Here is a 24,622-nt window from a genome sequence, read left to right as displayed (position 1 = left end):
AAATCCTAAACATTTATTTAAATAAAATTTAAATCCTAAAAAATAAATATTACATATCCCTCTCCTTTCTATCCAAAGTATATCTAAAAAAATATTTAAAAAAATAGGTGGAAATCCACAAAACAGTGGGTGTATATATCAAACTCATACTAAGACAAGAAGACCAAACTCCCCAGAGATCTGACCGTCCAATGTGCCAGCACCACTAAATCAACGGTCAAGATCTCTCAATCCCAAAAAATTTAATAAAAAATCACTTATCTAAACTGGCGCTATCAAAGCTTATAAACCGCTTTCAATACCTCGATCTGGGATCTCTCGCTTCGCTTTTTTCATCGATCTCGCGATGTTGTCATCCTTCTCTTCGATCCTCCGTCGATCTCCAATCCAACGGCTCTGCCTTCTCCGATCGGTCTCCGCCGGTGCGGCCGCCGGCGGGGTCGAGAAGGACCGAAGCCTCCCCGATGGTGGTCTCCCTCCGCTTGCCAAGGCGGTCGCTGGGGCGTTTGCTGTGGGAGCATCGGCTTTTGGGGTTTTTCTCCTTGCTTCGCCTTCGTCTGAATCTGCGAGCTCTTTGGAGGATCCCGGGATCGCCAGTTTGGAGCGGCCGCGTGGGTTTTGGAATACGATCGCTGAGAAAAAGCCGAAATTCTTACTTGGAGGTATGGTTTCTTGGATTGTGTTAATTGTTTGCGTTTCTTGTTGCGCTTTTTGAGGTTTTGATTTTGGTTTCATGAGTTTTCAGGGTTTTGAATTTGATTGTTTTTAAATTTTGACTTGATTTTGAGTGAAAAATTTATTATAGAGAGATGAATCATAGTGTTTTAGAATCAAGATGATGGTTTTCTTGGTATTGGTTTCATGGATGATTTAGATCTACTTTAGTTTTTACCTTATTTTTATGTTTGAACAGTGGAATTAGCTCAGTTTGGTGAAAAAATAGTAATACATCACAGATGAAGATGAATAAACATGTATACTATTGTTTTGAAGAGAGTTTTGAATAGAATGACTTCTGTATTGCCATGACTCTGCAACTGTCTTTCTTATTCTTTGTGAAAGCTGTTTTCTTGTGTTAGCATTGTACTTACTAAGCATTGTATTGTTTCCTTTAGTTTGCCATGATTCTGCATTATGTTGGGTTTAAATAAATTGCCGATATTTATTTATCTTACTCATTTTTCCTTGCGGTTGCAGAATCATATCGAAGGAGAGTATTCTTCAACTATGAGAAAAGAATAAGGTTGCTAAGTTCTCCTGAAAAGGTATCTTACACTGTCTTTTGTTTGACCAATGTTATGTTTGGTTGTTATGCTATCCTTATTGTGAAAAGGTTGGGCTTATGGTATTTAGCACATTTAATTTAAAAAAACAAAATCAAAGAATTTCAATGCCATTAACCAAACATAAAGAATTATATGGCCTAAATTATTTGCTGTTTGAAGATTGGAAGTGGTCTTCAAAATTAAAATGATCTTTAATTTGGACATAGGTTTGCTAGCAGTTATAAAAGTTTGTGAGCATGCATAAGTATCCAGATACTGTATAATTAGTAGGTTGTGCAAGAGCACTCATTTCATATTTTGGTTTCAGATATTTGAATACTTTGCATCTTTTCAAAGTCCAGAAGGAGAGGTATTTATGTTACCCGCAGATCTGATGAGAGCAGTAGTTCCTGTGTTCCCTCCATCCGAATCACACGCCATCAGAGAAGGGTATCTTAGAGGAGAGCGCAAACCTGGTGAACTGCATTGTGCACCATCAAAATTCTTTATGCTTTTTGATACTAACAATGATGGGCTCATTTCTTTCCCGGAGTGCGTTTCTACCTTTTTTTTCTTTTCTTCATTTTTGATGTCAGTTGATCTTCTGCTGATTGTATAGCTTGATCTGGACAACTCTTGTATATATTCTCATGTGCTTTTCTTTTTTTTCTTCATGAAGTTTTTAAGGGTTTGTCATTTTTCTTCTACAGGTATATCTTTTTTGTCACATTGCTCAGCATTCCTGAATCCAGCTTCAGTGCAGCATTTAAAATGTTTGACATTGATAATAGCGGGTAGGTTCTGCAAATGATGTCTTTTGACTGATTTATGATAGGATGTGGTTTGGATAGCTGCATTTAATTCTACTTGAATACTAAATTCTGTGGAATTAATTGAACATTGCAAATATATAATTTATCTATTTAAGTCACGACCCCATTGATTTTATGTAGTTAGAAATTTTGTAAGCAAACTTATCTTTGGGGAATAGATCATATGATTCACTGGTTTCACAAGGAGCTAGAAAGAAGAGGTCCCAATCATAGTGTACAATTAAAACTTGTATTGATTTATGTTGATGCCAGCCTAGTTTGCTGTCTTAACAACCAAATCCTGTCATAGATTATAACTAGGTGTCACATGGTTGATGGCTTGCAAATATTTTGTCATGGGCCTGTCAGAATGTTTCATGGGTCATCCCTTACGATCCTCAAATAATGTGGGAACAGTTGTCTACAGGTTCTTACACAAACTAGAGAACATTCTTTTCATAGATTGGGGAGTGTTATCCATTTAAAAACTGTATTGCATAAAAATTTAAGGGTAATGTAATTTTGTGCATATTCTGGTATTGTTCATCATTGTGGAACTTGAATTATGCATAGATGGTGTCTGCGATTCTCTTTTAGAGAATTGAAAGTGTTGTTCTTGGTTGAATTCTACGTGGTGCAGCTTTGATAGCAAGTGATATGTACTGATTTAAGTTCATTGAGTTTGAGTATCTGATGTCAGTTTGTAGTTTCTACTTTCTTGTTCACTCGTGATCATTCATGTGCAGCTAAATACTCTTGTCTCGAGCCCAGATTAAGACCCAGTATATTTGACTAATTCAACCATCAGTTTGTGTTAAATTGATGGTAAATGAGGTCTCTGATACATATTTAACTATCTTTTGTTTTATCATAATTTTGACTTATTGGCTCTGTACTTCTGACAGAGAAATTGAAAGGGATGAGTTTAAAAAGGTGATGGCATTGATGCGAACCTATAATAGACAAGGGGCTTGCCACAAAAATGGATTGCGTTTAGGTCTTAAAGTAGATAAGTCTGTGGAAAATGGGGGCCTTGTAGAGCACTTCTTTGGCAAGGATGGAAATGGACGCCTCCAGCATGATAAATTTGTCCAACTTTTGAGGGATTTGCATGATGAGGTATTCAAATTTACACCATTGTTAAGTTATCCGGCATGGCTTGATGTTCCCTTCTGATTTTACCCTCACATAATATCTTTTCTAGCTGTTCGTTTTTCTTAATTTTTTTAATTTTTTTGATGAGAACGTAATTGATCATCTATCTTTTTCCAATAAAATTATTCAATGAAGTGATGGAATGTCTGTATGGAGATTCTGCACTTAGATTAATCATTTCTCATCACTTATTCACTAGCATCCATTTCTTCTGATAGTATAAACTGCTTAATTTTCACAGATTGTGCGCTTAGAGTTTGCTCACTATGACTTCAATTCGAGGGGTACCATTCCTGCAAAAGATTTTGCATTGTCAATGGTTGCTTCTGCTGACATTAATCATATAAACAAGTTTCTTGATCGAGCAGATGAATTAGATCAATACCCAGATATAAAAAGCATGCGTGTTACCTTTGAGGTGAGCTCAACATCTTTTTATGCTATTTTTTTTATTCTCTCTTTGTCATTGTGTATTTATTAATTTTATTTCTGAAACTTTCAGGAATTCAAAGCCTTCGCAGAGTTGCGTAGAAGATTAAAACCCTTGACCCTGGCTATATTCAGCTATGGAAAAATAAATGGCTTGTTGACAAAGCAGGATTTCCAAAGAGCTGCATCTCAGGTATGTCTTGGTAGTTTTACTCTCCATGCAAACTTGAATTTCAACTTTGGTGATTTTGCATTTCAGTTGGTTTCCGTTTTTTCATGTATATTGCCTGACATGAGTTCTGTTCTTCTTCCTGGCGGGTTTTACATGCGCATTGAAATCCTTATTTTTACAATATTCTATTTCTTATCTTTTGAAGGTTTGTGGTACTCCCATCAGTGATAATGTGGTCAATATCATTTTCCACGTCTTTGATACGAACCGTGATGGTAATTTAAGCTCTGAGGAGTTCTTGAGAGTTTTGCACAGAAGGGAGACTGACATGGCCCAGCCAGCTACCACAGGGCTCACAGGATTCCTCTCATGCTGGTTTAGTTGTTCCAAGCCGCGCGACTTGGATCAGATGGCAATGCAGTCATGATCCATCGTTCTTGACCTGCGACAACAATCCTACATCGTTTTACAATTGTTCGAAAAGCCCGGTGATATCGAAGACTGACATGCTAGATATATATGGAGAATAGTAAGCTCAGTGATAATCGAAAAGTTCTTAGAGTATTTATCTTTTCGCATCTGATCTTTTGGGCATGAACAGGTTTTGGCACAATGAGAACCCTTCGGATCTTGGCCGTGACCATTCGGAAGATAAAAATAGAAAAAGGAAAGAAGGGTCTGGGAAAATTGAAGCTGATGGTGGGAAGAATGGTTGTCTAGTTAGGTTTGTACATATAAATAACTATGGCGTGTCTTGCATAGTCATGTTGTAAAAGTTGTTTATATGATAAGTTGGCAATAGTTTTAGTTCAATCTGGTTTAGTTACATGTTTGGAATATATATATATATATATATATATAGCATGGAAATACTGTATATATATATGCCTTGTGAGATTCAAGAAAGCGCTGTTAGATTTATGTTTTTATTACCTTTTGCTTGTTTTAAGTTTTTTGGAGCTACAAAACTGGGATTCTTGATTTGGTTTTGATGCACCAACTTGTTTTAAAATTGTGACTTTATAACAGATGGTAAAATTATAGGAGGGTTAAATTGGGTATTTTATTGTTTTACTATTTTAATTGTGTATATAAGCATGAGTAATTAATTTATTTTCATAAGGGTTTATTGGTAATTTTTCCTTTCATCAAATTTAACAAAATAATTAGGCAAATGTACCCGTTGAACAACTTGAAGATTTACATGGGTTCATTAATCTATCCGTAAGAGTTAAATTTTACATATATTTTAATATTTTTGTTAAAATATTATTTTTGAAGTGTTTTTGTTTAAGGAGTGTAAATATATGTACACGTATATATTTGGTCAAAAATATTAAAATGGTCTTTCTATTTTGTATTTTCTGTTGTTTTAGTTTTTTAATATAAAATTCGTTTTTTTGGTTTTTCTATTTATACATTTTTATCACTTTGGTCTCTCCAATTAATAAATCTTTTTTTTGGTTGAAAGGATAAAAAAAAAGAATAAAAATGTATAAATACGAAGATTAAAAAAGTAGATTTTATATTAAAGTGAGTAAAGAAATGAAAAAACGTAAAATAGAATGATCATTTTTAATATTTAAAACAAAAATTTAAATGGCCTTTTGTGGTTGGAAATCAGCTTTCTTAAATATACTACAATGTGTTCGTCAAGGTGAGAAGGACCTTTTGTTTTGTTTTGTGTCTCTACTTTCCACCAACCAAGATAACTTTTGACCGTAATATCAAGAACGTTCAATATTTTTCACTTTCGAATTGTTCTTTAGAGTATTATCTATCAACACTTTAGTGCCCTCTTTTATTCTCACGTTTCTTACGAGTTAAGTAATCCGTACTATTGTTAATCCAAAGTATTCCAATAATAGAATAAATTATATAATAAAAAATAATAAAAATTCTAAAATATAGATGACTTGCTCAAAATTTTTTTAATTTTAATAATATATATATATATGGAAAAACATCATCTAAGTAAGTCCCTAGATTTAAAATCTAGGGACATTTTAAATCTAAGCCGTTGGATCATCATCCGATGGTTGATTGATTATATAAATCATCTGACACTTTTTTACCGTTCATGATCATCGACAATCATCGTAGAACGCGGTTTCTACTGTTTATAATGATAAGAGCCGTCAAATTTTCATCCGATGGCTACTATGGACATCCCTAGATTTGAAATATAGGGACGTCCCTAGATGATGGATTCTATATATATATATATATATATATATATTTCTGGGTATCACCGGTTTTAGCTGGATTTTTTACAATCAAATATCAACTGAATATTTTAAAAATTAAATATTTTTATGTTAATTTATATGTCTTTCAAGTGTTAATTATCATAAATAATCAACTCTATCAAAATCCTCTAAGTAATGACCCTACCATCAGCACCACTGTTGATTCCCAGTAATTCCATGATTGAATGATTTAGATGTCATTACTTAGTTACTAATTTTTTTACTTTTATCATTATCTTATAACTACAATTATTATTGTACAAAGTGCAATAACTATTTGTTATTATCCTGTTTAGTTTTATTTAATCTATTTTTTTCTAACTTGTAATTGTAAACTTATTTATTTATTAAGAATTAATTATTTATCCACTAATTTTTTTAAAAAAATCATAAAATATAAAAAATATAAATTTTAAATTATAAAATACTCAAATTACGAAAAAGAAAATTCTATTAATTTTCAAAGAAAGAGAGTAACATATATACTAGATTTTTTTAATAAGATATTTGTAACATAGGTCTACAAATTCGGATCCGGATCCTTCTTTAGTTTAGCGGGCCAAACTTTAGAACCCGTTAACCCGGATCGGCAAAACTTGCCTCGAGATATGTGCATATGATGATCTCGAGGCAAACGGAGACTTCCTTGATCTCCAAGTATATCTCTCTCTCTATAAATATCTCAATATAAACCCTTTTCTCAACCCACTCCTCTTTCTTCCCCGATGGATTCCAACAAGAACCCCATTCCCTTCTCCTCGTCGCCGGCGAAGCTCAAGGTCGCCGGCGCTTGGTCTGGAGTTTTGGATGTCGACCTCTCTTCGTGGACTGTTCCTTTGCTGCGCGACGAGGTGGCCCGGCGATCGGCGGCGTCGCGGGACCGTATCAATTTGATTTGCGGGGGCAAAATTCTCAAGGATGGAGATGGTGTTGAAAATCTCTCGCAGCTTGGCCTGAAGAACAACTCCAAGGTGCTCGCCAGCGTTGTCTCTGCCGACCGTGGCAAGGCCCTCAACGATGAGGCCGCTGTCCAGGCCGATCGGTCCCAGAAGCTCGCCCGCCTACGGTGAGTTCCTTAATGTTTTGATCGGCGCTTGTTTTGTGTTTTTTTCTTAGTGTTTTTTTGGGAGAAATTGTTTCTAGGAGCTATGATTTTACTTTTCCAAACCATTCCAAAAAAATTATCAAATTGAAAAGCAAAATGAGATGAAGAATTTGCATGGTGGAGTGTTGAATTGTGGTTGAAATTTTGATGATCCTGAATTTGCATATCAAATGAGTTACAGAAAATCAAGTGTATGGCCTTAAGCTTTGGGTTTGGGGGTGCCTGATTATTTGCTTGCTCATAACTCAAAAGTCTTCGTTGCATTATGGTACAATATGATGAGATTTCTGTTGATGATATTAATCTAGTTATTCTATCTCTTTCCTTTCCTGTGGTATGAGTTGAGTCTTTGTTTGTGAAGAACTTAAAAGTAGTATGATTGCTTGCTTTAGACCTTCCCAAAATAGATATTTTCTTCATTGCCATTTTTCATAGAAGTCTAATTTCCTACACCTAACAACCTCATGTTCTAGACAATTGACATTTTAGGTTTGTACTTCAGTAATGGTAATTCAATACTGTTGTGAAACCTATGATATTAGACGATGCATAATTTTATCTCGATTTTTTTTCATTAGTATTGCATCTTTGAGCAAATCTGTGTGTTGCTATTCTTTTTTAATTTCCACATAGATGGTAAAAAAAAATAAAGTTGTTTCACTTGGTATCTGTTTTTTCTTATTATATTATTGTTTCCATTATAGTTGGCTACTTTGATGTCAGAAAACTTATATAGTGAAGCTTTTTATAGGGCTGCTGCTTTGGCATTGTCTGGGAGACATGCAGATGGTTCCTTACCTGTGGAAGATTTTAATATTGAACTTGAGGATCAAAATGGTCAGAAAGTGAACTTAGGATCTGAAACAGACCAAAAGTACAATATCCTGGAATTTCTACTCTTTTCTTCTCATGTTTGTCTTCGCAATAATCAACCAGTTTTAATAAAATTTTGAACATGAGTTCTTTTACACTATAATTGGCAGGGGAGTCATGATGGGTCTGATGCTACATGCAAATGCTAGAAGCCTTATGAAAAATGAAAAGTATAAGGATGCACTTGATGTTTTGTCCATGGCAGAGGTTAGTGACAGTGGTGGTGTTCTTTTCACAATGTCCTTGATCAGTTTAGAAGTGCAATCAGTTATTTAAATTTAATAGCTGGGAAAAAGGTTTTGATCAAATAAAATTTCGGTTTGGTAATGAAATTCCATAAATTCACATTCTAGTTTTCTTATTTACAGGAGGCTTTCTCATTGTGTGACCCTAAGTTTATTGAGGTACCACAAATCATTATATCTCAGCAGTCAATGATGCTTCTGGCCATGTTTTTCTTAACAATTTTTGTTGCCTTCCTGTTTATCTGCAGATGATCGACAATGTGCCAATACTTCAATTAGATACCGTATGGTGTTACTTCATGCTTCGAGACATCTCATGTCTATCCGTGGCAGGCGTACGCCTCACAAAGGCGAGAAAAGGATTTGAACAGTCTCATGGCAAGGACTCAACTCGGTTAAGACTTTTACAATCAGGACAACATGCAGAGATCGCATTGTGAGTATTCATCATGATAAAGTTGATAATCATTTCTGTTTCTTTTCTTTTATTTCATTTTAATCTGATAATTCCATTATACTGAATGGATTCTCTTAGTATTTGTCTTGAAAGTGTGGTCACTTGTGACTTACCTTTACAGATATTTAAGACTGGAACTTTTGGAAGGAGTTGTGGCTTATCACAGTGGTAATTATGCACAATCCCGCAAAGCATTGAACTCTGCGCAAGCTAAATATCTTCAGGTTCCACCAACTTTTCCTTGAGAATAACTTCATTTATCTCATACACGGACCATTGTTGTTGGGTAGTGGGAGTAGTAAAACCATTGAATTTGTTACCTATTGCCAAGAATTGCAATTTCTTATTCTTGTTATTATGATTATTTCACCTGAGATGGTAATTTCAGCTTCAAATCCCAGATGAATCTTTGTCACTATTGATGAATATGGGGTATAAAGAAGGTTCAGCTAAAAGGGCGCTCAGAATGACTGGTCAAGATATTCAGTCAGCAGTTGATTTTCTTATTGACGAGCGAGCGAAGAAAGTCCGCAGACATGAAGAAGACCGTCAAAGACACAAGGAGATTATGTAAGATGCTCTCTCAGACAAAGTAAAATCAACTGGTATTATTTCATCTAATTAAATGATCGTTGGTGCCAACATGAAGGAAGCAGAAGGAATATGGCAGGACTCCTCAGAAAAAAGCCATTGATCTGCAGATGCTGAATGAATTGGTCTCAATTGGGTAAGCAAGTTAACCTCTTTATAATATCCATTTCCTTTGATGAACTCCAGATACGGTTTTCATGGATCAACTAGCACTGTTCATTGTGTAGCCAAGTTTTAATAGTTTTTGATAGTTTCATGGATGTTTCATATCATTTGCTTATAGCTATGACTTCTATATGATTTACCGCCACTTGCCTTTCACAGTTCTTGCTGCCTCTTATAGCATTTGAGACGATATGGCACAACTCCACTTTAACAATGAGAAGCAAGTACATTATTGTTTATTGGTTTGCTGAGGCCCTAAATGATAATTTCTCTAGATTTACACATGTTTGGTTATATGAGATGGTATTTTTTTTTGTTGAGTGAAACCATTGGTTATATGAGATAGTAATTTTTTGTTGAGTGAAACCATTCTCTTCTAAATTCTAGCTCCTTTCACCAGTCTGTTGACTAACATCTCTAATACTACAGGTTTGAGACATATCTCGCAGCAGAAGCTCTTCGAATAAATGAAAATAATTTCCAAGAAGCACTTGATCACTTGACTGATACACAAAAGAATTACGACCTACAAGTATTTGATCCTCCTTTAGCAACATTACTGTCAAAGTAACATTCTCATTGTTATTCATTCTAAAAAGTGACATTATCTTTTCAGCAACGAATTGACTCCAGGAATATGCGAATGGAGCAGAGAGAAACCGCTGCAGGTATTAAAATAAATCGCTTTGTCATATCAAATCTTGGCACTCTTGATTTCCCTCTGGTTTTTCTCGTTTGCAGCAATGAATGCCGTAAACACCACACCCGCAGAAAACAATGGATCAACACAGGTTGAAGAACCAATCTCATTCTCCGACGAGCAAAACCATCCAGTCACTGGTGCCGAGGAGGAGGGTACATCAGAAGCAGCTACCGTCGATCCAAGGGATGAGGAAATGGAAGACGCACTTGCGAAAGAGTTGACAGGGGATGCATTAGCAGACTATGACATCGAAGTTACAAAAGAAGGCGAAGCGGTTAAAGAATACCTAGCTCTGCTAGAATCACTCTAATTCCAGAACAGGTATGATTAACATTTTAGTTTCAAATTTGTGCATAAATAAGAAATAAGGTTTCATGATTTAGTTGCCCCTTGACATCCATAGCGACCAAAGTGGCATTTGTATGTATAGGGTGTGGCCGTTATAGGTTTCTAGTTAAGCTGTGGCGATGAACATTTGTAATTGACTTCAAAGACCATGATCCGGATAATAAATTTATATGGTTTGTTCAACTGTTGTTGCATTTGAATTAACTCTTTCTATATATATATATATATATGAAAAAAATCCTTAGAAGTGGTATTGGCATCAAGAAATCAAATGGCATGAACGTGGGCCACATATAAAATTTGTGGTTTATCCATCTTTAAAAAAAAAAAATCATTCAAAAAGAAATAAAAAACAATTAAATGAATTAACTTCTAAACTAGAATGAGAGGCTTGCTTTTTTTTTCCTTTTTTAATTGAGAATGGGTTGTATATATATTTAATGTATTTTTAAATTATTTTTTTTAAATTTGGTTTTAAAATGACTTTGTGGAAAGATCTTGTCCGTAATAATTCTTTAACAAATAATTTTTTTTTTAACATATATGTTTATTTATTTATATTACTTGCTGATTACTCTCTCCTGGAAATTTAAAAACCCTTTGATAAAAATTCTAAGAGCTCATTAGACTATGATCATCCAAATGAATACTGAATTTTAATTTATTATTATTATTATTATTTTGGTATCATACTTTTATTACGCTTTAACGGATAGTATCCGTCCATTTCTGATGAGAAATTGTTGATATGGTCGCCGGAGCGACTATGTGGACTGTATTTTGACAAGTTATTAACTGACGTGGGAACACTAGTAAGCAGTTTTAATCCATATTTTGTTAAGTGTAGCGTATTTATATAGAGTATATATGCAAATGCGATTTAATATTTTCCAACCGTCAAAAACTTAAAAAGCAAATGGAAACTACAACTTATAGCACTGAAAATTTTGAAAAGAGCTTTCAAAACACAATGCCAAAATCAAAAAGGAAAACAAGATGAAGCTTTATACTATATAATCATCGAAGCACAAAAAGAGAAGATAAAACAGTTCCCTGGTTCCAAACACTACCAACATGGCAGTGCCAGGAAAAAAATGACTTATTTAAGAACATCTACAAAATTACTTCTCTTATTAGCTTGTTTCATCAATCAAAGAAAATAGTCATTGTCAACACATAAGGGCCATTTGGTTCACGATAATGTAAAAAGATGATTCTCATTCAATGTATATGTAAACAAGTATGACCTTGGGTATATATAAAAGATAATGGTATAATTATACCCAACAACTGTACATATATACAGACATATATACATACATCTAACAGTTATATGATATTATCACTTTTGGCATTACACAATAGTAATCGGAATGGTAATATCACATTACCAACTTAGAAAACATTACCAAAAAAGTAAATAATTTTATTATCACAAAATTTGGCGTCTATCTTGAATTATTAAATATGTGGTAATCTCATAACACGGTAATGAACTATTCTCTATAATAAAAGTTCCCAACAAAATATGATTATATCAAATTACCACAATATTCCCAACTATATTACATTCTCACTCATATTACTATGATAATCTCTTTACGTGGTAATATATCATTATCACGAACCAAACGACTCCCGAGACTGGATAAAAAGTCATGCATAGTCAAGAGCAAGCACACCGGGCAGAGGTTTGCCTTCCAACAGTCCTAAGCTCGCAACACCTCCAGTGGAGATGTGGCTCATCTTGTCCACAAGGTCAACCTTCTCTTCAGACCCAACAGAATCACCACCTCCGATGATTGTTGTTACACCCTTGCCACTAAGTTGAGCCAGCTTCCTCATTATTGCTTGTTTAAAAAGTGCCCTTGCTGTGGTTAAGTTTGAGCAAAGAAGGTGAAGAAGAAAATCAGGATGCTGATGTGCCCAAAATATATATAAAAAAAATGTTAGTATGGATTAAATGGGATAATGTGGATTAAAACCTCCTCCTTGGTGTTCCCACATCAATAAACGACCTATTAAAACACAATCCACGTGACCGCTGGAACGGCCACGTTAATAATTTCTCATCAACGGCCACATCAATAATTTCTCATCGGAAATGGACAAATACTAACCCTCCCGATCAAGAACAATCAAAGTGTGGTATATTGATTGAAAATTCAGTATCAATTTTGATATTTGACTATAATTTAGGCGCCTCTTAGAATTTTTACCCGGAAACCCTCCCAGACTATTTCCTTAAAAAATAAAAAATAAATCAATCTCCGTCACATCATTTCCACCAAACCCAACACAGACGTGAAGGAGCTAGGCCTTTTGCGCCATTTAACTGGTCCAAGTCAGGCAACTGATCCCAAATGATACAACATCACAAAGATCAATACTTACATAAAACTTAATTGTTAAGGGGTCAGTAATGAAAAAGACTAAAAGTCTGCAGGAGTGTATTGCCAGAATCACAAATTATTACAACTTGAAACCGAATTTTCGACAGTAAACTTCAATAGATTTCAAGAGTGCCGGAAAACCGAAAAACAGTCTATAAAGGAAAAATTTTAAAGCAAACAGCAAGTGATGTCTTGAATTAAGGCACCATACAAGATCATAATCTCAGATGAAGTTCCGAATGTCCAATTGTTTAACATCCACCATCTCCTCATCCTTGAATTCTTCCCTGAAAATAAAAACATAAATTCAACCATGCAATCTAAAAGTTGTTCGACATAACGAACAGCAATTGGCTAAATCGTATTGCAATTGCCGCGTATATTGCACAGCACTCAGTTACTAAGAAAAAAAAAATTGCAGACATGAACTGTGGAGTATTATACTTAATTAGGTAAATTGGCATCATATTTTAAGTAAAGGAAATACTTGCTATTGTTTCAAAAAGAGATCATGACTGGGTTGATGTCTAAAATTATGAGCTTGAGTTGTTATCATGCTTCTGTTAGCCGCGTATGAATTAATCATTTGTATCACCTATTTTCCAGACAAATTAAATGAAAGTATCTAAGTTGTTTAGATAGACCTTTTTAGTTGAGTATCCATTGCCTCCATAGCATCCTTTTTCAACTCTTGCAGCTGCACTTTAGCAATTTTAAGTTCCAATTCCTCCTCATACTTGGGAAGATCTTCCTTACGAATACCAAGCCTGTAATAGGGAAATAACAAGTAAAACCACGGATGCAGTTACAGCTCTTTGAATTATACGTGTAATACAATCCATATGAGTAGTTAACACTCAAACTAGAAACGATCATTTGGTTGTGCATCGTGTGCAATCTTTAGAATCAGAAAAATTTATTTTAAATGCGCATATGGAAGTCTAGTTTACTTCATGCCTGTGTACATTCAATTAAGAAAATATCTTCCACAGCTCACTTGGTGAAATCTCATGCAAAGTCAGTAGTAACTAAATAAAATAGATTCACAAAAGCATCTAGCAGATTATGTTCAAAATTCACAGATGCAAATTTTCAAGGAAAAAGAAAATCTGAATGGCAGAAAAAATACTAGCTCCAGATGACAGTAACACCAACAGGTTCATAAATCTGAAATTATAAAAAATAAAAATAAAAATACTTACTTCTTGTTGATTTTGTCAAACTCAGCCAAAAGGATAGCCATGTTTTTCTTATCAGACCTTAAAAGCGGCTTCTTAATATCTTTCTCAACTTTGTCTAGTGCTTCCATCATCATAGTCTCGGCACCTATATCATCTGTGAGTCCACTCCTTCAAAAAAATGTAATAGCAAGTTATGAGACAAATTGCATTTATATCACTTGATCTTCCTTGAGGTGACTGGATATACATATAAATCAAAGATTATAATTAAAGAATTGACCCTTGCATGTAAAATAGCAAATGAAAGCCTTTTTATATTAAAGATTTATCAGCTGGCCCTCCAATGCATCTGTATCAACTGATGTTACTTGAGAAGGCTGGAAACAGATTGATAAAGATTAACAAGGAAAAAGTGGTCAATGATTTCAATGAAAGATGCATAAAAGATGTTATGCTTGTTTTAATGGCCAATAATTACCACCTATATAAAAATAGACATATAACCACAGATTCTCTTTTGAGAACACAGCCCTTATGTCCTCATACAGATCAGAGAGAATTGAAACTAATGAAGTACATTGTTCAGTCTTGTTTTTCAGTTTCCACTAAAAGAAGAAAAAAAAAGCAAAACCCAGTTAAGCACTTCTTTATAACACAAATAACCAAAGAAACTAACAGAAAGCTTATTATTGTTCAACTTGCAAGATTTAAAAATAGCTGAGACCCAAGCTTATCAGAGTTAGGAATACTTTCACAAAAAGATTCTACCTTCCCACTGCTAAGCACAAACTCATTTTGTCCATGATAGCCTTTGTTTGAATAAATGTCCTCGTAGCGGTGACTAATCCATCACAAGGTCCTTGGTTATCATACTTTAATTTTACATCAACTTTTGTTCTCATATTTTTGTTTTTTGTTTATTTTTAATTAGTAGTTAAAGTATAGGGTTAAGGTCATTTCAAAGAAAAACAAATATTTTAAATTAAAACATAAAGGTAATTCTAGATGCGCAATGCACAATATTTAGGTTGACAAAGGATCCATAACTTAAACGCATAGTAATTGTATAAAAATTGCAACTAGCAAGATTTAAGAAATTCATTTGTTTTGTTTGTGTAAAAGGCGGAGAAATTGAAAACGCCAAACTCCAAATTCCTATAATATACATTGGCACACATCAAACTCAACCTGTATACATAGCCCATTTGACACCCCAACAAATGAAAGACAACCTTATACTTCAATACGACAGCATCAAAAATTTGTCACATGTTAGGCAGGTATAACCCTTAAATCTTGTATTCCAATGATTAGATTGCCTTAAATTCATATAAAAGGATATGCTTTGACAAAACCTTTAAGGAATATTATAGTCCATTACCATAAGCCTAATTACATGCTCACTAACTCTTTATGTGAAACATATGATATCAAAGGCTACACAAGGCAATTAAATAAAAAAAAAATTTACGAGGAGAAATATTCAAGAAGCATACAACATACTTTACTCGAATCTCTTGAAGGGTCAATAGATAGGTCCGAGCATCAGGAATATCTTGTGTCCGTTGTTGAATAGTATACTTTATCCGTTGAGATTCTGAGAATAGATCCGCCCTGCATCCAAATTCAGAGAAAAGATGTTCCATAAAATCACATCCACCCAACAACACCGTATCTTCAAATTAAGATGACAAGATTTTGATGGAAAAAGTGCAAAAGAGGCACACGGCAGATATTAAACATTTTACTAGTCATAAACTATGGTTATTAAAACTATGATCCTGATAGTAGAATATTATATTCTTATGATTCCATCTCGCTCAAATAATTTAGATCTTATGCATAGAATTAAAGGATAGTGTGGCATCTAGACACTATATGAACCCAAATGATTCTGTGCATTCCTATAATTGGGTTGACGAGTATTTTAATAAAGTCAAACTTTTAGGCTATATGAAACAGAAAAAACATAACGCGTGATTTTTCTTTTACATTGCCTGTTGCTGTCCAAGTAAAAAGCTCAATGCATTTTGACAAGCCAACAGTTCTCTAGACAAAGTCTCCTCCCTTCACATGCCCCACGGATAGTTTCTTGCCTTGTGACCTTGATTCTATGAGCACAAATGCATCTCACAGGAGATTTTTTTCCTTGACCTAAAAACTTCCTCTCAAACTCCATCATTTCATCCTCCCTCCCCCAGGTTGAAACTCACCAATAGTCTGTTGTTTCAATTCAATATTTTACCCTTTCTATTTCTACTTTCCCTGAAAAACCTAGACAGACTGATGTGCATCTTAGTGATCCCACTGTGCTTTTGAATCAGAAGACATAATGTGCAGAGATTTCTATATATTATACGAGCAAGTGTTTCCAAGCACCTTGAATACACTATCCACAACTAAATATACTAGTTATTTAAGTTTTATGCTGAAACTTTAATGTAAGTCTTAAAGAGTATAAAATATTTCAATCCACAATCCAATCCCAAACTTTACCTGACAAATCCTAGAAACATTAAAAATTTAAAAAAACTTCCATTATAATCATGAAACATAACCCAAAAAGAAAATTTCAAGACAACAGATCTAAGACTCTGGAGTGTATATATGATATCCTTTTTGTCTGTCTGAGAGGATATGGAGTTTTTTAAAAGCTATTTCACCATGAACAGAAGTTACATTGGGGTTTTATTAATTAGGTGACATTCAGCAAAATTTGTTCACGGATATCAGAGCAAGAGATCCAGCGTGGAATTTGCATAAAGCACAAGGTATCATTGAGTGCGAAAGCAGAACAAATTTACCAATTGCAGTTTTGAAAATTCGCATATTGATGCTTGAGAAAGTTATTAAAAAATTTGCAATCTGCTTAAATGGTAGTTTAATGAGCCTTTACATAAGTTTTCTCAAATTTAAGCAACAGAATAACAAAACTTCCATGATCTTTAGGTATTATTCAACTTGACACCATCATTGCTAGTAAAATGCATGCATTACCAAATATATGGTTGGGAATGGTCAGGCCCCGCTGGCATTATCTAGAATATCATACTAAGAAGATCCAGAAATATAAATGCCATAAAAATGAGAAGGAGTCAATGAAAAACCAATTGTAACGTCAAACCATTTAGACTGAACCAGCAACATCAAGTAAAAGTGACATCTTACTTTTCTCTGACAGTCTTCATAACCTTGGAATATTGAGACACTGCAGCAGGATCATCAGGATCAATTGTGATCTTCTCTGTCCGAAGTATTCCAAGAGCTGTCTCAAATTTATTCTTTACTTCATAAAAGATGCCCTTCAACATTTCTTCCAATAGAAAAGAAATGTCGTTAAACAATATAATAAAAATAATAAATAAATAAACAAATAAATATGGGATATAAAATTAGAATGAAGCATTGAACAAAACTAAGTCAATATTAATTTCAAGATATATGTAAAGACATATCCACCTTCACCATCCATCCATTTTATACACAAGAAGCAACAATAGTCTATTTCTAACCAAGTATTTTGAGTAAAATGAGAGTTGTGCCTCTCCAATACTCCATCTCAAAGGAGTTGCAAAAGAAGGGATTAGATAATAGGGTATCGAGAATGGTATTAGACCACACGGTAGGAATGATTTATGATTGCAGAGATAAATCCCCATGAAGGCTGTAGTATATTCAAGAAATTCAACCGTAGATTTTGGCACTCAAGTATAAATGACTGTTACAACCTATTTAAAAAAAAAAATCTAGAAAAGCAAAGAATTATAGTCTATGCTCCTATTTAACTCACTTATAGAAGCTCAGGATAAAAAACAAATGATCAGTTAAAATTATTGTGTGGGTGAAAGATGCAATATTTCATGAAATCATGCGAAGAGAAGATTCTGGTTTACTTTGTGGTCCTGAAAGCGAAATGGATGATATGTGATCGTTACTTTACATGTGGTGTTTAAAGATGAGAGACAAAGAGTTTAAATATAGAATATCACACTCAAATAAAAAATAGAAAGCAAACTCAGTAAAACATTGAAGTCAAGCTGTATCTTGATATACTAACCATCTCCTTTAAGGGGCGTTTGAGAAGGTGGAGCAGCCTCTTTGGCAAAATAACGAACAGGTACAGCATGCTCATATTGGAAGACAGAACGGCCAGCATACAACTGCAAAGAAAATTCATAGATGCATAACTTCAGTGAAAAATATTTCACTAACAATGGTTTGCATGCGCTGAAATATATTTCAAATAATCACCGTATATCATGCTAAGCAAAATACATCAATATTGCAGAGACATCAGATATAAACTTCTATGATAAAGTTATAAACATGATTCAGCAATAACACTGAAAGTTCATATACTTCACAATCTAAGAAGCTACATGAGATAAACTATCAAGCATATCATATGAGCTCATGCTCATGCTCTAATTTGAAACAATTACCAGATCTAGTTAGCTGTTAGCAAATAGGGGAAAGGAAGATCCTGCAAGTGGACCATTGATTCTTCTCTAAATGAACTCTAACTATCCAATGTAATATATACCCACAGAATGGACAAGTATGGGGAGAAGAAAAAACATCCTTTAAGAAAGCTCATTCTAAATAGTAAACAGAATACCAAGGTAAAAAATTCATCAATTCATGAACTTCATTTCATATATTTAAGAATATTTGCTAGTTTATATTGTTCTTAAATTGACCAAAAATAAGTAACAATACTCCAAGGCAACAAATTAACATCAATTTTGCAAGAAAGAAGCACTCTGACTTCAGTGAGACATCCAGTGTTCTCTATCCTATCATATAAACTAGCTTAAAGCTTAATACGGTTGCAAAATACAAAATAATTTCAATTAGGAATCACAATTCAAAAACCATTGCTTACTATAATCCAAAGCCGATCATTTGATACTTCAAAATCAAAACTTTAGCATCATTCGAAACAAAACGCATAACATTTAAATCAATTAAACAATAACCTCAATCTAGAATTACATTTCCCCTAATAACACAAACCAAATGAACCTCATAATCCAAAAAAAAAAAATCTACAAAGAAAACCAGCATCAGATCTTCACAGAAGAACCCAACAAGAGAAAAAAAAAACATATCCCAAAGATCTGATCAAATGCTGGACATCAAGAACAAAGAATTTCCCAAAAAAACCACATGTTTCAGAGATCTACGACATCGTCAGATCACGGCGAAGCGATTCAGGAACAAGATTACGTATTTGATCCGAAGATCAAAATAGAAACAATGAGGAACCTGTTTGGAACGGGAGAGAAGGCGGGCGGCCATCGCCATGATCGAATCCTCTCGTCGTCGTCGTCGGACCAGAAGGGTTGCGAGCCTTTGGTTTCTGTAGTGTTATGCTTTTCTCTCATTTACAGCCGTTGGATGGCATGCCTTTGTACGAATCTCGAGGCAATATGTATTTTTAACAGATGCCATGGAAATAATCTATAGATATTCTCTCTATATATATAGAGAGAATATCTATAGATATATTATATATATATATATATTTGGAGAAAAGAGCTAAAAAGCTAAAATCAAAAAGTAGAGGTTCATCCGAGTGAATACAGAGGTGGAAGTAGAGGAAAGGCACAGAAATGTGATATCTTATTCTCCGTTTGTTTTTTCTCTTTTCGTTGTTTCTTTAAGGATGGTAGTTAATTTTCTTTTATTTTAAATTTTTCTTAGAAGTGGAAAGGTATTATTGTCTTTTTTATGTAATAATATTTTGGTGATTTATTTGAAGTGGTAAGAGTAAAAATAAGTCATTTTGTCTCAACCTTAGCCTTTATCATCTTATCTTCTCCCATGGCTGGACTTGAGAGAAATCGTTTTCTCCAACTCTTGGTCGTTTATCCCTTCTTTAAAGTTTCTATCAAATTCTCAAGTTTCTTTGGAAATTAAGAGCCAAGTTTCTGTAATTGAAGTTGGTCAGAGTGAATTTCTATGCAAGTTTGTGTTTTCATTATCTTGTTTATGTTCTTTGTCATGTTGTAGTGATTCTTTAAGCTTTCTAAGTATTAGCCTTTGTATAAAGGGTTTTGGGTCTTAGTTTTGAGTAGAGTTTATCTTGTTCTTCATTCTATGTTGTTCTTGTTTATTTGGAGAGTTATGATGTCTCCTTTGGATGGAATTTTGGATTGGAACTATGAAATTTAAATGCTCTAGGAGATGTTTATACATCCCTTTATTGTTTTGCTTGTAAACCCTAGTGGATAAGGGATGTACTCTAAGGAGATTTGTAGAGTTTTAACTCTCTGTTATTGTAGCTTATCCTGGAATTATTGTAAAATCGAGAGTTTGTTTTTTTGGGGTACTGTAGCAATCGTATCTTGGCGCATGTTGTTTTGAAATCTTTGAAGTTAGGGTTTTAATCCTCATAGAGTCGTCATTCCATCATCTTATCATTCTTAGTTTTCGGAGTCTAATTTTATTCATTTCGTTTATTGCGATTGTTTTCCATTTTTTGTATTTTATTCTTATATTCCGTATTATAAAATTTTGAAATTAGCCTTCAAAAAATTAGCATAGTTAGAGATAGATTTATGAAACCAAGAAGAATGAGGGAGTTTTTTTTTTTTATATTCCAGGGATGCTAACCCCTTACTTGGTTTTAAAAATATCAACCCAAATCTTGCTATTAGAGTAAATAACAACAAAATCATTCTTAGTCATAAGGGAGTGTTTCACCAACCTGAGGTCATGAATACCCAGGCCCCCCTCAGCTTTACTAAGTGTAGATATTATTAGAGTCGATGTGTAATTTACACGTGTGTTTTAAGGAACAAATTTAATTGTTTATATAGATACTATTAGAGTATATGTGTAATTTACATGCAGTATGTTTCAAGGAACAAATTAAATTGTTTTTATTATATTTAAATTTCTATTTATTTAATTATGATAAAATAATTGAAAAAAAATAATTACACTCATTTGTTTGTTTGTCCAATTAAAAATTAATTCAGTTGTTGTGGAATTAAATTTTTACTTATTTTTAACACTATTTAATATTTTTTAGATAAAATAATTGATAAGAAGAATAATAAATCTTTTAAATTTTTAAATTTTTCTTGGCAAATATATGACAAGCAGCCCCATTTAAAGAAAATCAATGCACATGTGTGGAGTTAATATGCAACACACATGTCCTCACCTTGAGTAAGTTTTAGGATTTGATCTCAGTCCTTTCAAAATGAACACTCTATGCAAAGGACCCAGTTTTAAAAGTTCAAGAGATGATTGGTTAAATTTTTTAAAATGGTTCAATTTGGTTTTAAATAATCTAAAATTTAAGCAGGTTGAGAAAATCTAAAAAGAAGAAAACCCAACAAAATCTTCTTAATGAAAAATAAATTATATAATTTACTTTAGTTAAATTTAGTCATCGATCTTATCGGGTTGGTCGGATAAGGATTAAGACATCACTACTTGTGCATCTAGAAGGAGATGGTTTTCTTTAAGAGATTGCATTTGGTGTTTACAAAAATATTTTTTTTCTCAAACTCAATATTTAAAAAAAAAATCCGGTCCATTTGACACATGAAAACTTGAAGTACAACTAAGCATAAGTTTTTTACCTGTTTGTTTTGCAAATAGGATAAGGATGTTAGGTGGAAAAGATTAACCAATTTTCATTAATCAAAACCTACAATGTACAAGGTATATATAGATACACAGGTATATATAAATATAGTAGCTATACAAATATAGATATACAGTTGTATACACAGTTGTATTCCCTAACACCCCCCACCACAAACTCACAGGGGATCAGATATCGAGAGTTTGGACAAGAGAAAGTCATGGTGTGCTCGAGGTCCGAGATTTAGTAAATGATCCGCAAGTCGACGCGAGGGAAACAAACCTGGGAGCCGTAACGCCTTTGCTATACTCGCTCACGCAAGAAAAAAACATCAACACCAATATGCTTTGGAGAGGGAATGTTTCGACCTGATTCAAAGTGATCCGAATAGCACCGTGTTGTCACAATGTAGAGGAGTAGGAGCATGCGAGACAACACCAAGATCATGCAAAAGCCAGCACGAACCAAACAATCTCCTCAAAGAATAGAAGTCATAGCTCGAAGCTCCGCTCAGTCACTAGATCGAGAAAACACCGCTTGCTTCTTGGACTTCCGTGCAATGAGAGAAGAGCCCAAGAACAAAACTGTAATCCAAGAATGTAATCCACGATCGACTGGATCACTAGCCTAAGTAGCATCGTAATCAAGATCAAGCTCAAGAGAATTGTGCTGAGAGAAAAGAAGACCTCAAGACGGAGTCGCCCGAAGATAGCGTAAAAGCCTCAAAAGATGGGCATAGTGAACCGAAGTAGGTGCACTAACAAACTGACTCAAAACATACACAACATAGGTAATGTCTGGACGAGTGAGGGTAAGATAGACCATACTCCCAACCAAGTGACGATAGCGTGTTTGGATCGATAAGGGAGTCCCTCACCAAAGACGTTAACTCAAGATGTAGCTCCATAGGAGTGGTCATAACACAAGAGTCAGAGAGAGCTGCCCGTGCAAGGATATCAGATGTGTAACGCTGTTGGGACACATGAAAACCAGTAGAAGTAGAAATGACCTCAATGCCCAAAAAATAGCTTAATCGACCAAGATCACCATCCGAAATGTTGCCGAGCGCGATGCTCGACAAAAATCCATACGAGCAGATCATCATTAGTGATGATCATATCATCCACATAAAAGCAACAACAAAGTCCCGACCACGAGAGAAGAGTGCACAAACAAAGCGGGATCATGCGACTAGGTCGAAAACCAAGCAAAGAACCACAAGCTAGACCGAATATCTCAAACCAGGCTCGAGGAGCCTGTTTGAGACCATAGAGAGCCTTCCGTAAGTGACGTACTCAAACCGTAGGGAGAAGAAAAAGACAGGGGGAGGAAGCATGTAAACCTCCTGCTGAAGATCCCCGTGAAGAAAAGCATTCTTCACATTAAGCTGAAAAAGGGACCATCGTCGAACAGCAGCTACAGCAATAAGAGCTCGAATGGTAGTCAAATAGCTACAGGAGCAAAAGTCTCATCATAATCACGTCCCTGCTCCTGCTGAAAACCACGAACCACAAGGCGAGCCTTAGATCGCTTTGCTGCATCCCGCCGAGCGAAGTCTTGACTTTATAGATCCACTTGCAATTAATGGGAACAGCACCAGGAGGAAGGGGAACCAAATTCCATGTAGAGGTGCACTCGAGCGCCTCCAACTCATCAGACATAGCAGACTTTTCCACTCGTGTATTCGACGCCTCTCGGTAAGAAGATGGCTCGAGGGCCACTGAGGGAGAAATAGGGAGGTCAAGAAGTTGAGAGGCAAGATTAAGGCGATCAGGGGGATGACGATCACGAAGAGGATAGCACCGTGCATGGGGATCATCCGTAGGGAACACATCAGAGAAAGCCGCTGGGCGCCGGGGCGATCGCTCAGTGAAGAGGAGGAGCGAGAATAAAAACCCGGGACAGGGAGGGTCGATGAGTCAACTGGGTGAAACATGACAGAGGAGAGGATGGACGAGATACAAAAGTGGAGGTGGATACTGTGGGAGGTGGTGAGGATACAATGAGAAACTGAACATCGGTCGATGTAGTAGAGGAGTGAGAAGAAGAGGAAGATGAAGGGATAAAGAAAGGACGATCCTCAACAAAAGAGACATCACGCGAGACACGGAGGAGACGCGGTAACATGATCATAACACCTATAGCCTTTGTGCTCGTGACTATAACCAAGGAAGACACAAGGAATGTAATGATCGTAAAAGTTTAGTCCGCTTCCTCGAGGCATAAGGAGGACATAACACAAACAACCAAACACATGAAGATGAGAATAACGGGGTGGGCTGGAGAAAAGACATTCCCCTGGACTACGACCCTGAAGAAAGGAAGAGGGTTAAAGATTGATGAGGTAAACAACAGTGGAGACAAATTTCGTAAGTGAGGGGGAACATGGGAGGCAATGAGAAGAATACGAGCGGTCTCAAGAATAAGACGATGTCTTTTCTCGGCAAAGCGCTATCTCGAGCATGAGCACCGTGACAAGAGAGTCGAGGAAGAGTGCCGTGGGAGGCAAGAACCTCACAAAACTCATGAGAAAGATACTCCCTCCCGAATCGAACGGAAAGTACGAATGGTGGCGTAAAAATTGCGCGCACTCATATTAGAGAAATCAATATAAACTTTTTAAAAACTCGAACGAGAACGCATAAAAATAAATCCAAGTGTAACGGGAGAAATCATCAACAAAAATAACATAATAACGATGTCCACCCTTGGAAACAAACGGGGCAGGACCCCAAACATCCGAATGAACTAATTCAAACAGAGAACTAGATCTAGACACACTCGAAGGATATGGGAGCTGTAGCTGTTTGCCAAGCTTACAACCCGAACAAGAATGAGAATTATCAACTGAAACACGACCTAAAATGCCCTGATGA

The 24,622-nt window shown here is 35.0% G+C and overlaps 3 protein-coding genes across 4 annotated transcripts; 2 read left to right on the top strand and 1 right to left on the bottom strand.

The window, feature by feature from the left end:
- The first annotated feature begins 307 nt into the window (after positions 1-307).
- LOC120257079 (calcium uptake protein, mitochondrial-like) lies at positions 308-4,763 on the top strand. Of its 2 annotated transcripts, XR_005535509.1 has the most exons (9): positions 308-662; positions 1,198-1,265; positions 1,594-1,817; positions 1,976-2,059; positions 2,983-3,196; positions 3,474-3,650; positions 3,735-3,854; positions 4,039-4,362; positions 4,435-4,762. XR_005535509.1 is itself a non-coding variant. In XM_039264703.1 (8 exons), the coding sequence occupies exons 1-8, from the start codon at positions 347-349 to the stop codon at positions 4,258-4,260; spliced, it is 1,425 nt and encodes a 474-aa protein (XP_039120637.1). In that variant the 5' UTR covers positions 308-346; the 3' UTR covers positions 4,261-4,763. The 2 variants fall into 2 exon arrangements, 1 of the variants encoding a protein (XP_039120637.1); XM_039264703.1 differs by having other exon boundaries at positions 4,039-4,763.
- A 2,025-nt stretch (positions 4,764-6,788) lies between these two features.
- Positions 6,789-10,765, top strand: LOC120257078 (NEDD8 ultimate buster 1). The gene is made up of 11 exons (XM_039264702.1): positions 6,789-7,148; positions 7,939-8,061; positions 8,171-8,267; positions 8,429-8,464; positions 8,554-8,741; positions 8,884-8,986; positions 9,151-9,332; positions 9,412-9,489; positions 9,948-10,050; positions 10,135-10,186; positions 10,260-10,765. The coding sequence occupies exons 1-11, from the start codon at positions 6,808-6,810 to the stop codon at positions 10,529-10,531; spliced, it is 1,575 nt and encodes a 524-aa protein (XP_039120636.1). The 5' UTR covers positions 6,789-6,807; the 3' UTR covers positions 10,532-10,765.
- Positions 10,766-12,959: 2,194 nt separating this feature from the next.
- Positions 12,960-19,584, bottom strand: LOC120257082 (probable ATP synthase 24 kDa subunit, mitochondrial). Its single transcript, XM_039264704.1, has 7 exons — positions 19,412-19,584; positions 18,201-18,303; positions 17,312-17,456; positions 15,647-15,757; positions 14,165-14,311; positions 13,607-13,729; positions 12,960-13,249 (listed from the first exon to the last, which is right to left on the bottom strand). The coding sequence occupies exons 1-7, from the start codon at positions 19,448-19,450 to the stop codon at positions 13,186-13,188; spliced, it is 732 nt and encodes a 243-aa protein (XP_039120638.1). The 5' UTR covers positions 19,451-19,584; the 3' UTR covers positions 12,960-13,185.
- Between the last annotated feature and the right edge of the window lie 5,038 nt (positions 19,585-24,622).

The sequence above is a fragment of the Dioscorea cayenensis genome, unplaced genomic scaffold, assembly GCF_009730915.1.
Source record: "Dioscorea cayenensis subsp. rotundata cultivar TDr96_F1 unplaced genomic scaffold, TDr96_F1_v2_PseudoChromosome.rev07_lg8_w22 25.fasta BLBR01001845.1, whole genome shotgun sequence".
Taxonomy (NCBI): domain Eukaryota; kingdom Viridiplantae; phylum Streptophyta; class Magnoliopsida; order Dioscoreales; family Dioscoreaceae; genus Dioscorea; species Dioscorea cayenensis.
The sequence above is the reverse complement of the archived record's forward strand: the minus strand, read 5'-3'. Positions and strand labels throughout refer to the sequence as shown.

Bases quoted from the DNA above. Each gene is read 5' to 3' on its own strand.
- LOC120257079 (XM_039264703.1), top strand. From the start codon at position 347: ATGTTGTCATCCTTCTCTTCGATCCTCCGTCGATCTCCAATCCAACGG. The intron at 663-1,197 runs GTATGGTTTCTT...TTGCGGTTGCAG, and splicing joins GCCGAAATTCTTACTTGGAG to AATCATATCGAAGGAGAGTA. The intron at 3,197-3,473 runs GTATTCAAATTT...TAATTTTCACAG, and splicing joins TGAGGGATTTGCATGATGAG to ATTGTGCGCTTAGAGTTTGC.
- LOC120257078 (XM_039264702.1), top strand. From the start codon at position 6,808: ATGGATTCCAACAAGAACCCCATTCCCTTCTCCTCGTCGCCGGCGAAG. The intron at 8,268-8,428 runs GTTAGTGACAGT...TCTTATTTACAG, and splicing joins ATGTTTTGTCCATGGCAGAG to GAGGCTTTCTCATTGTGTGA. The intron at 9,333-9,411 runs GTAAGATGCTCT...GCCAACATGAAG, and splicing joins CAAAGACACAAGGAGATTAT to GAAGCAGAAGGAATATGGCA.
- LOC120257082 (XM_039264704.1), bottom strand. From the start codon at position 19,450: ATGGCGATGGCCGCCCGCCTTCTCTCCCGTTCCAAACAG. The intron at 18,304-19,411 runs GTTCCTCATTGT...TTTTCTTTGCAG, and splicing joins TTCTCTCCCGTTCCAAACAG to TTGTATGCTGGCCGTTCTGT. The intron at 13,250-13,606 runs GTCTATCTAAAC...TTTTATTTTCAG, and splicing joins ATGGATACTCAACTAAAAAG to GGAAGAATTCAAGGATGAGG.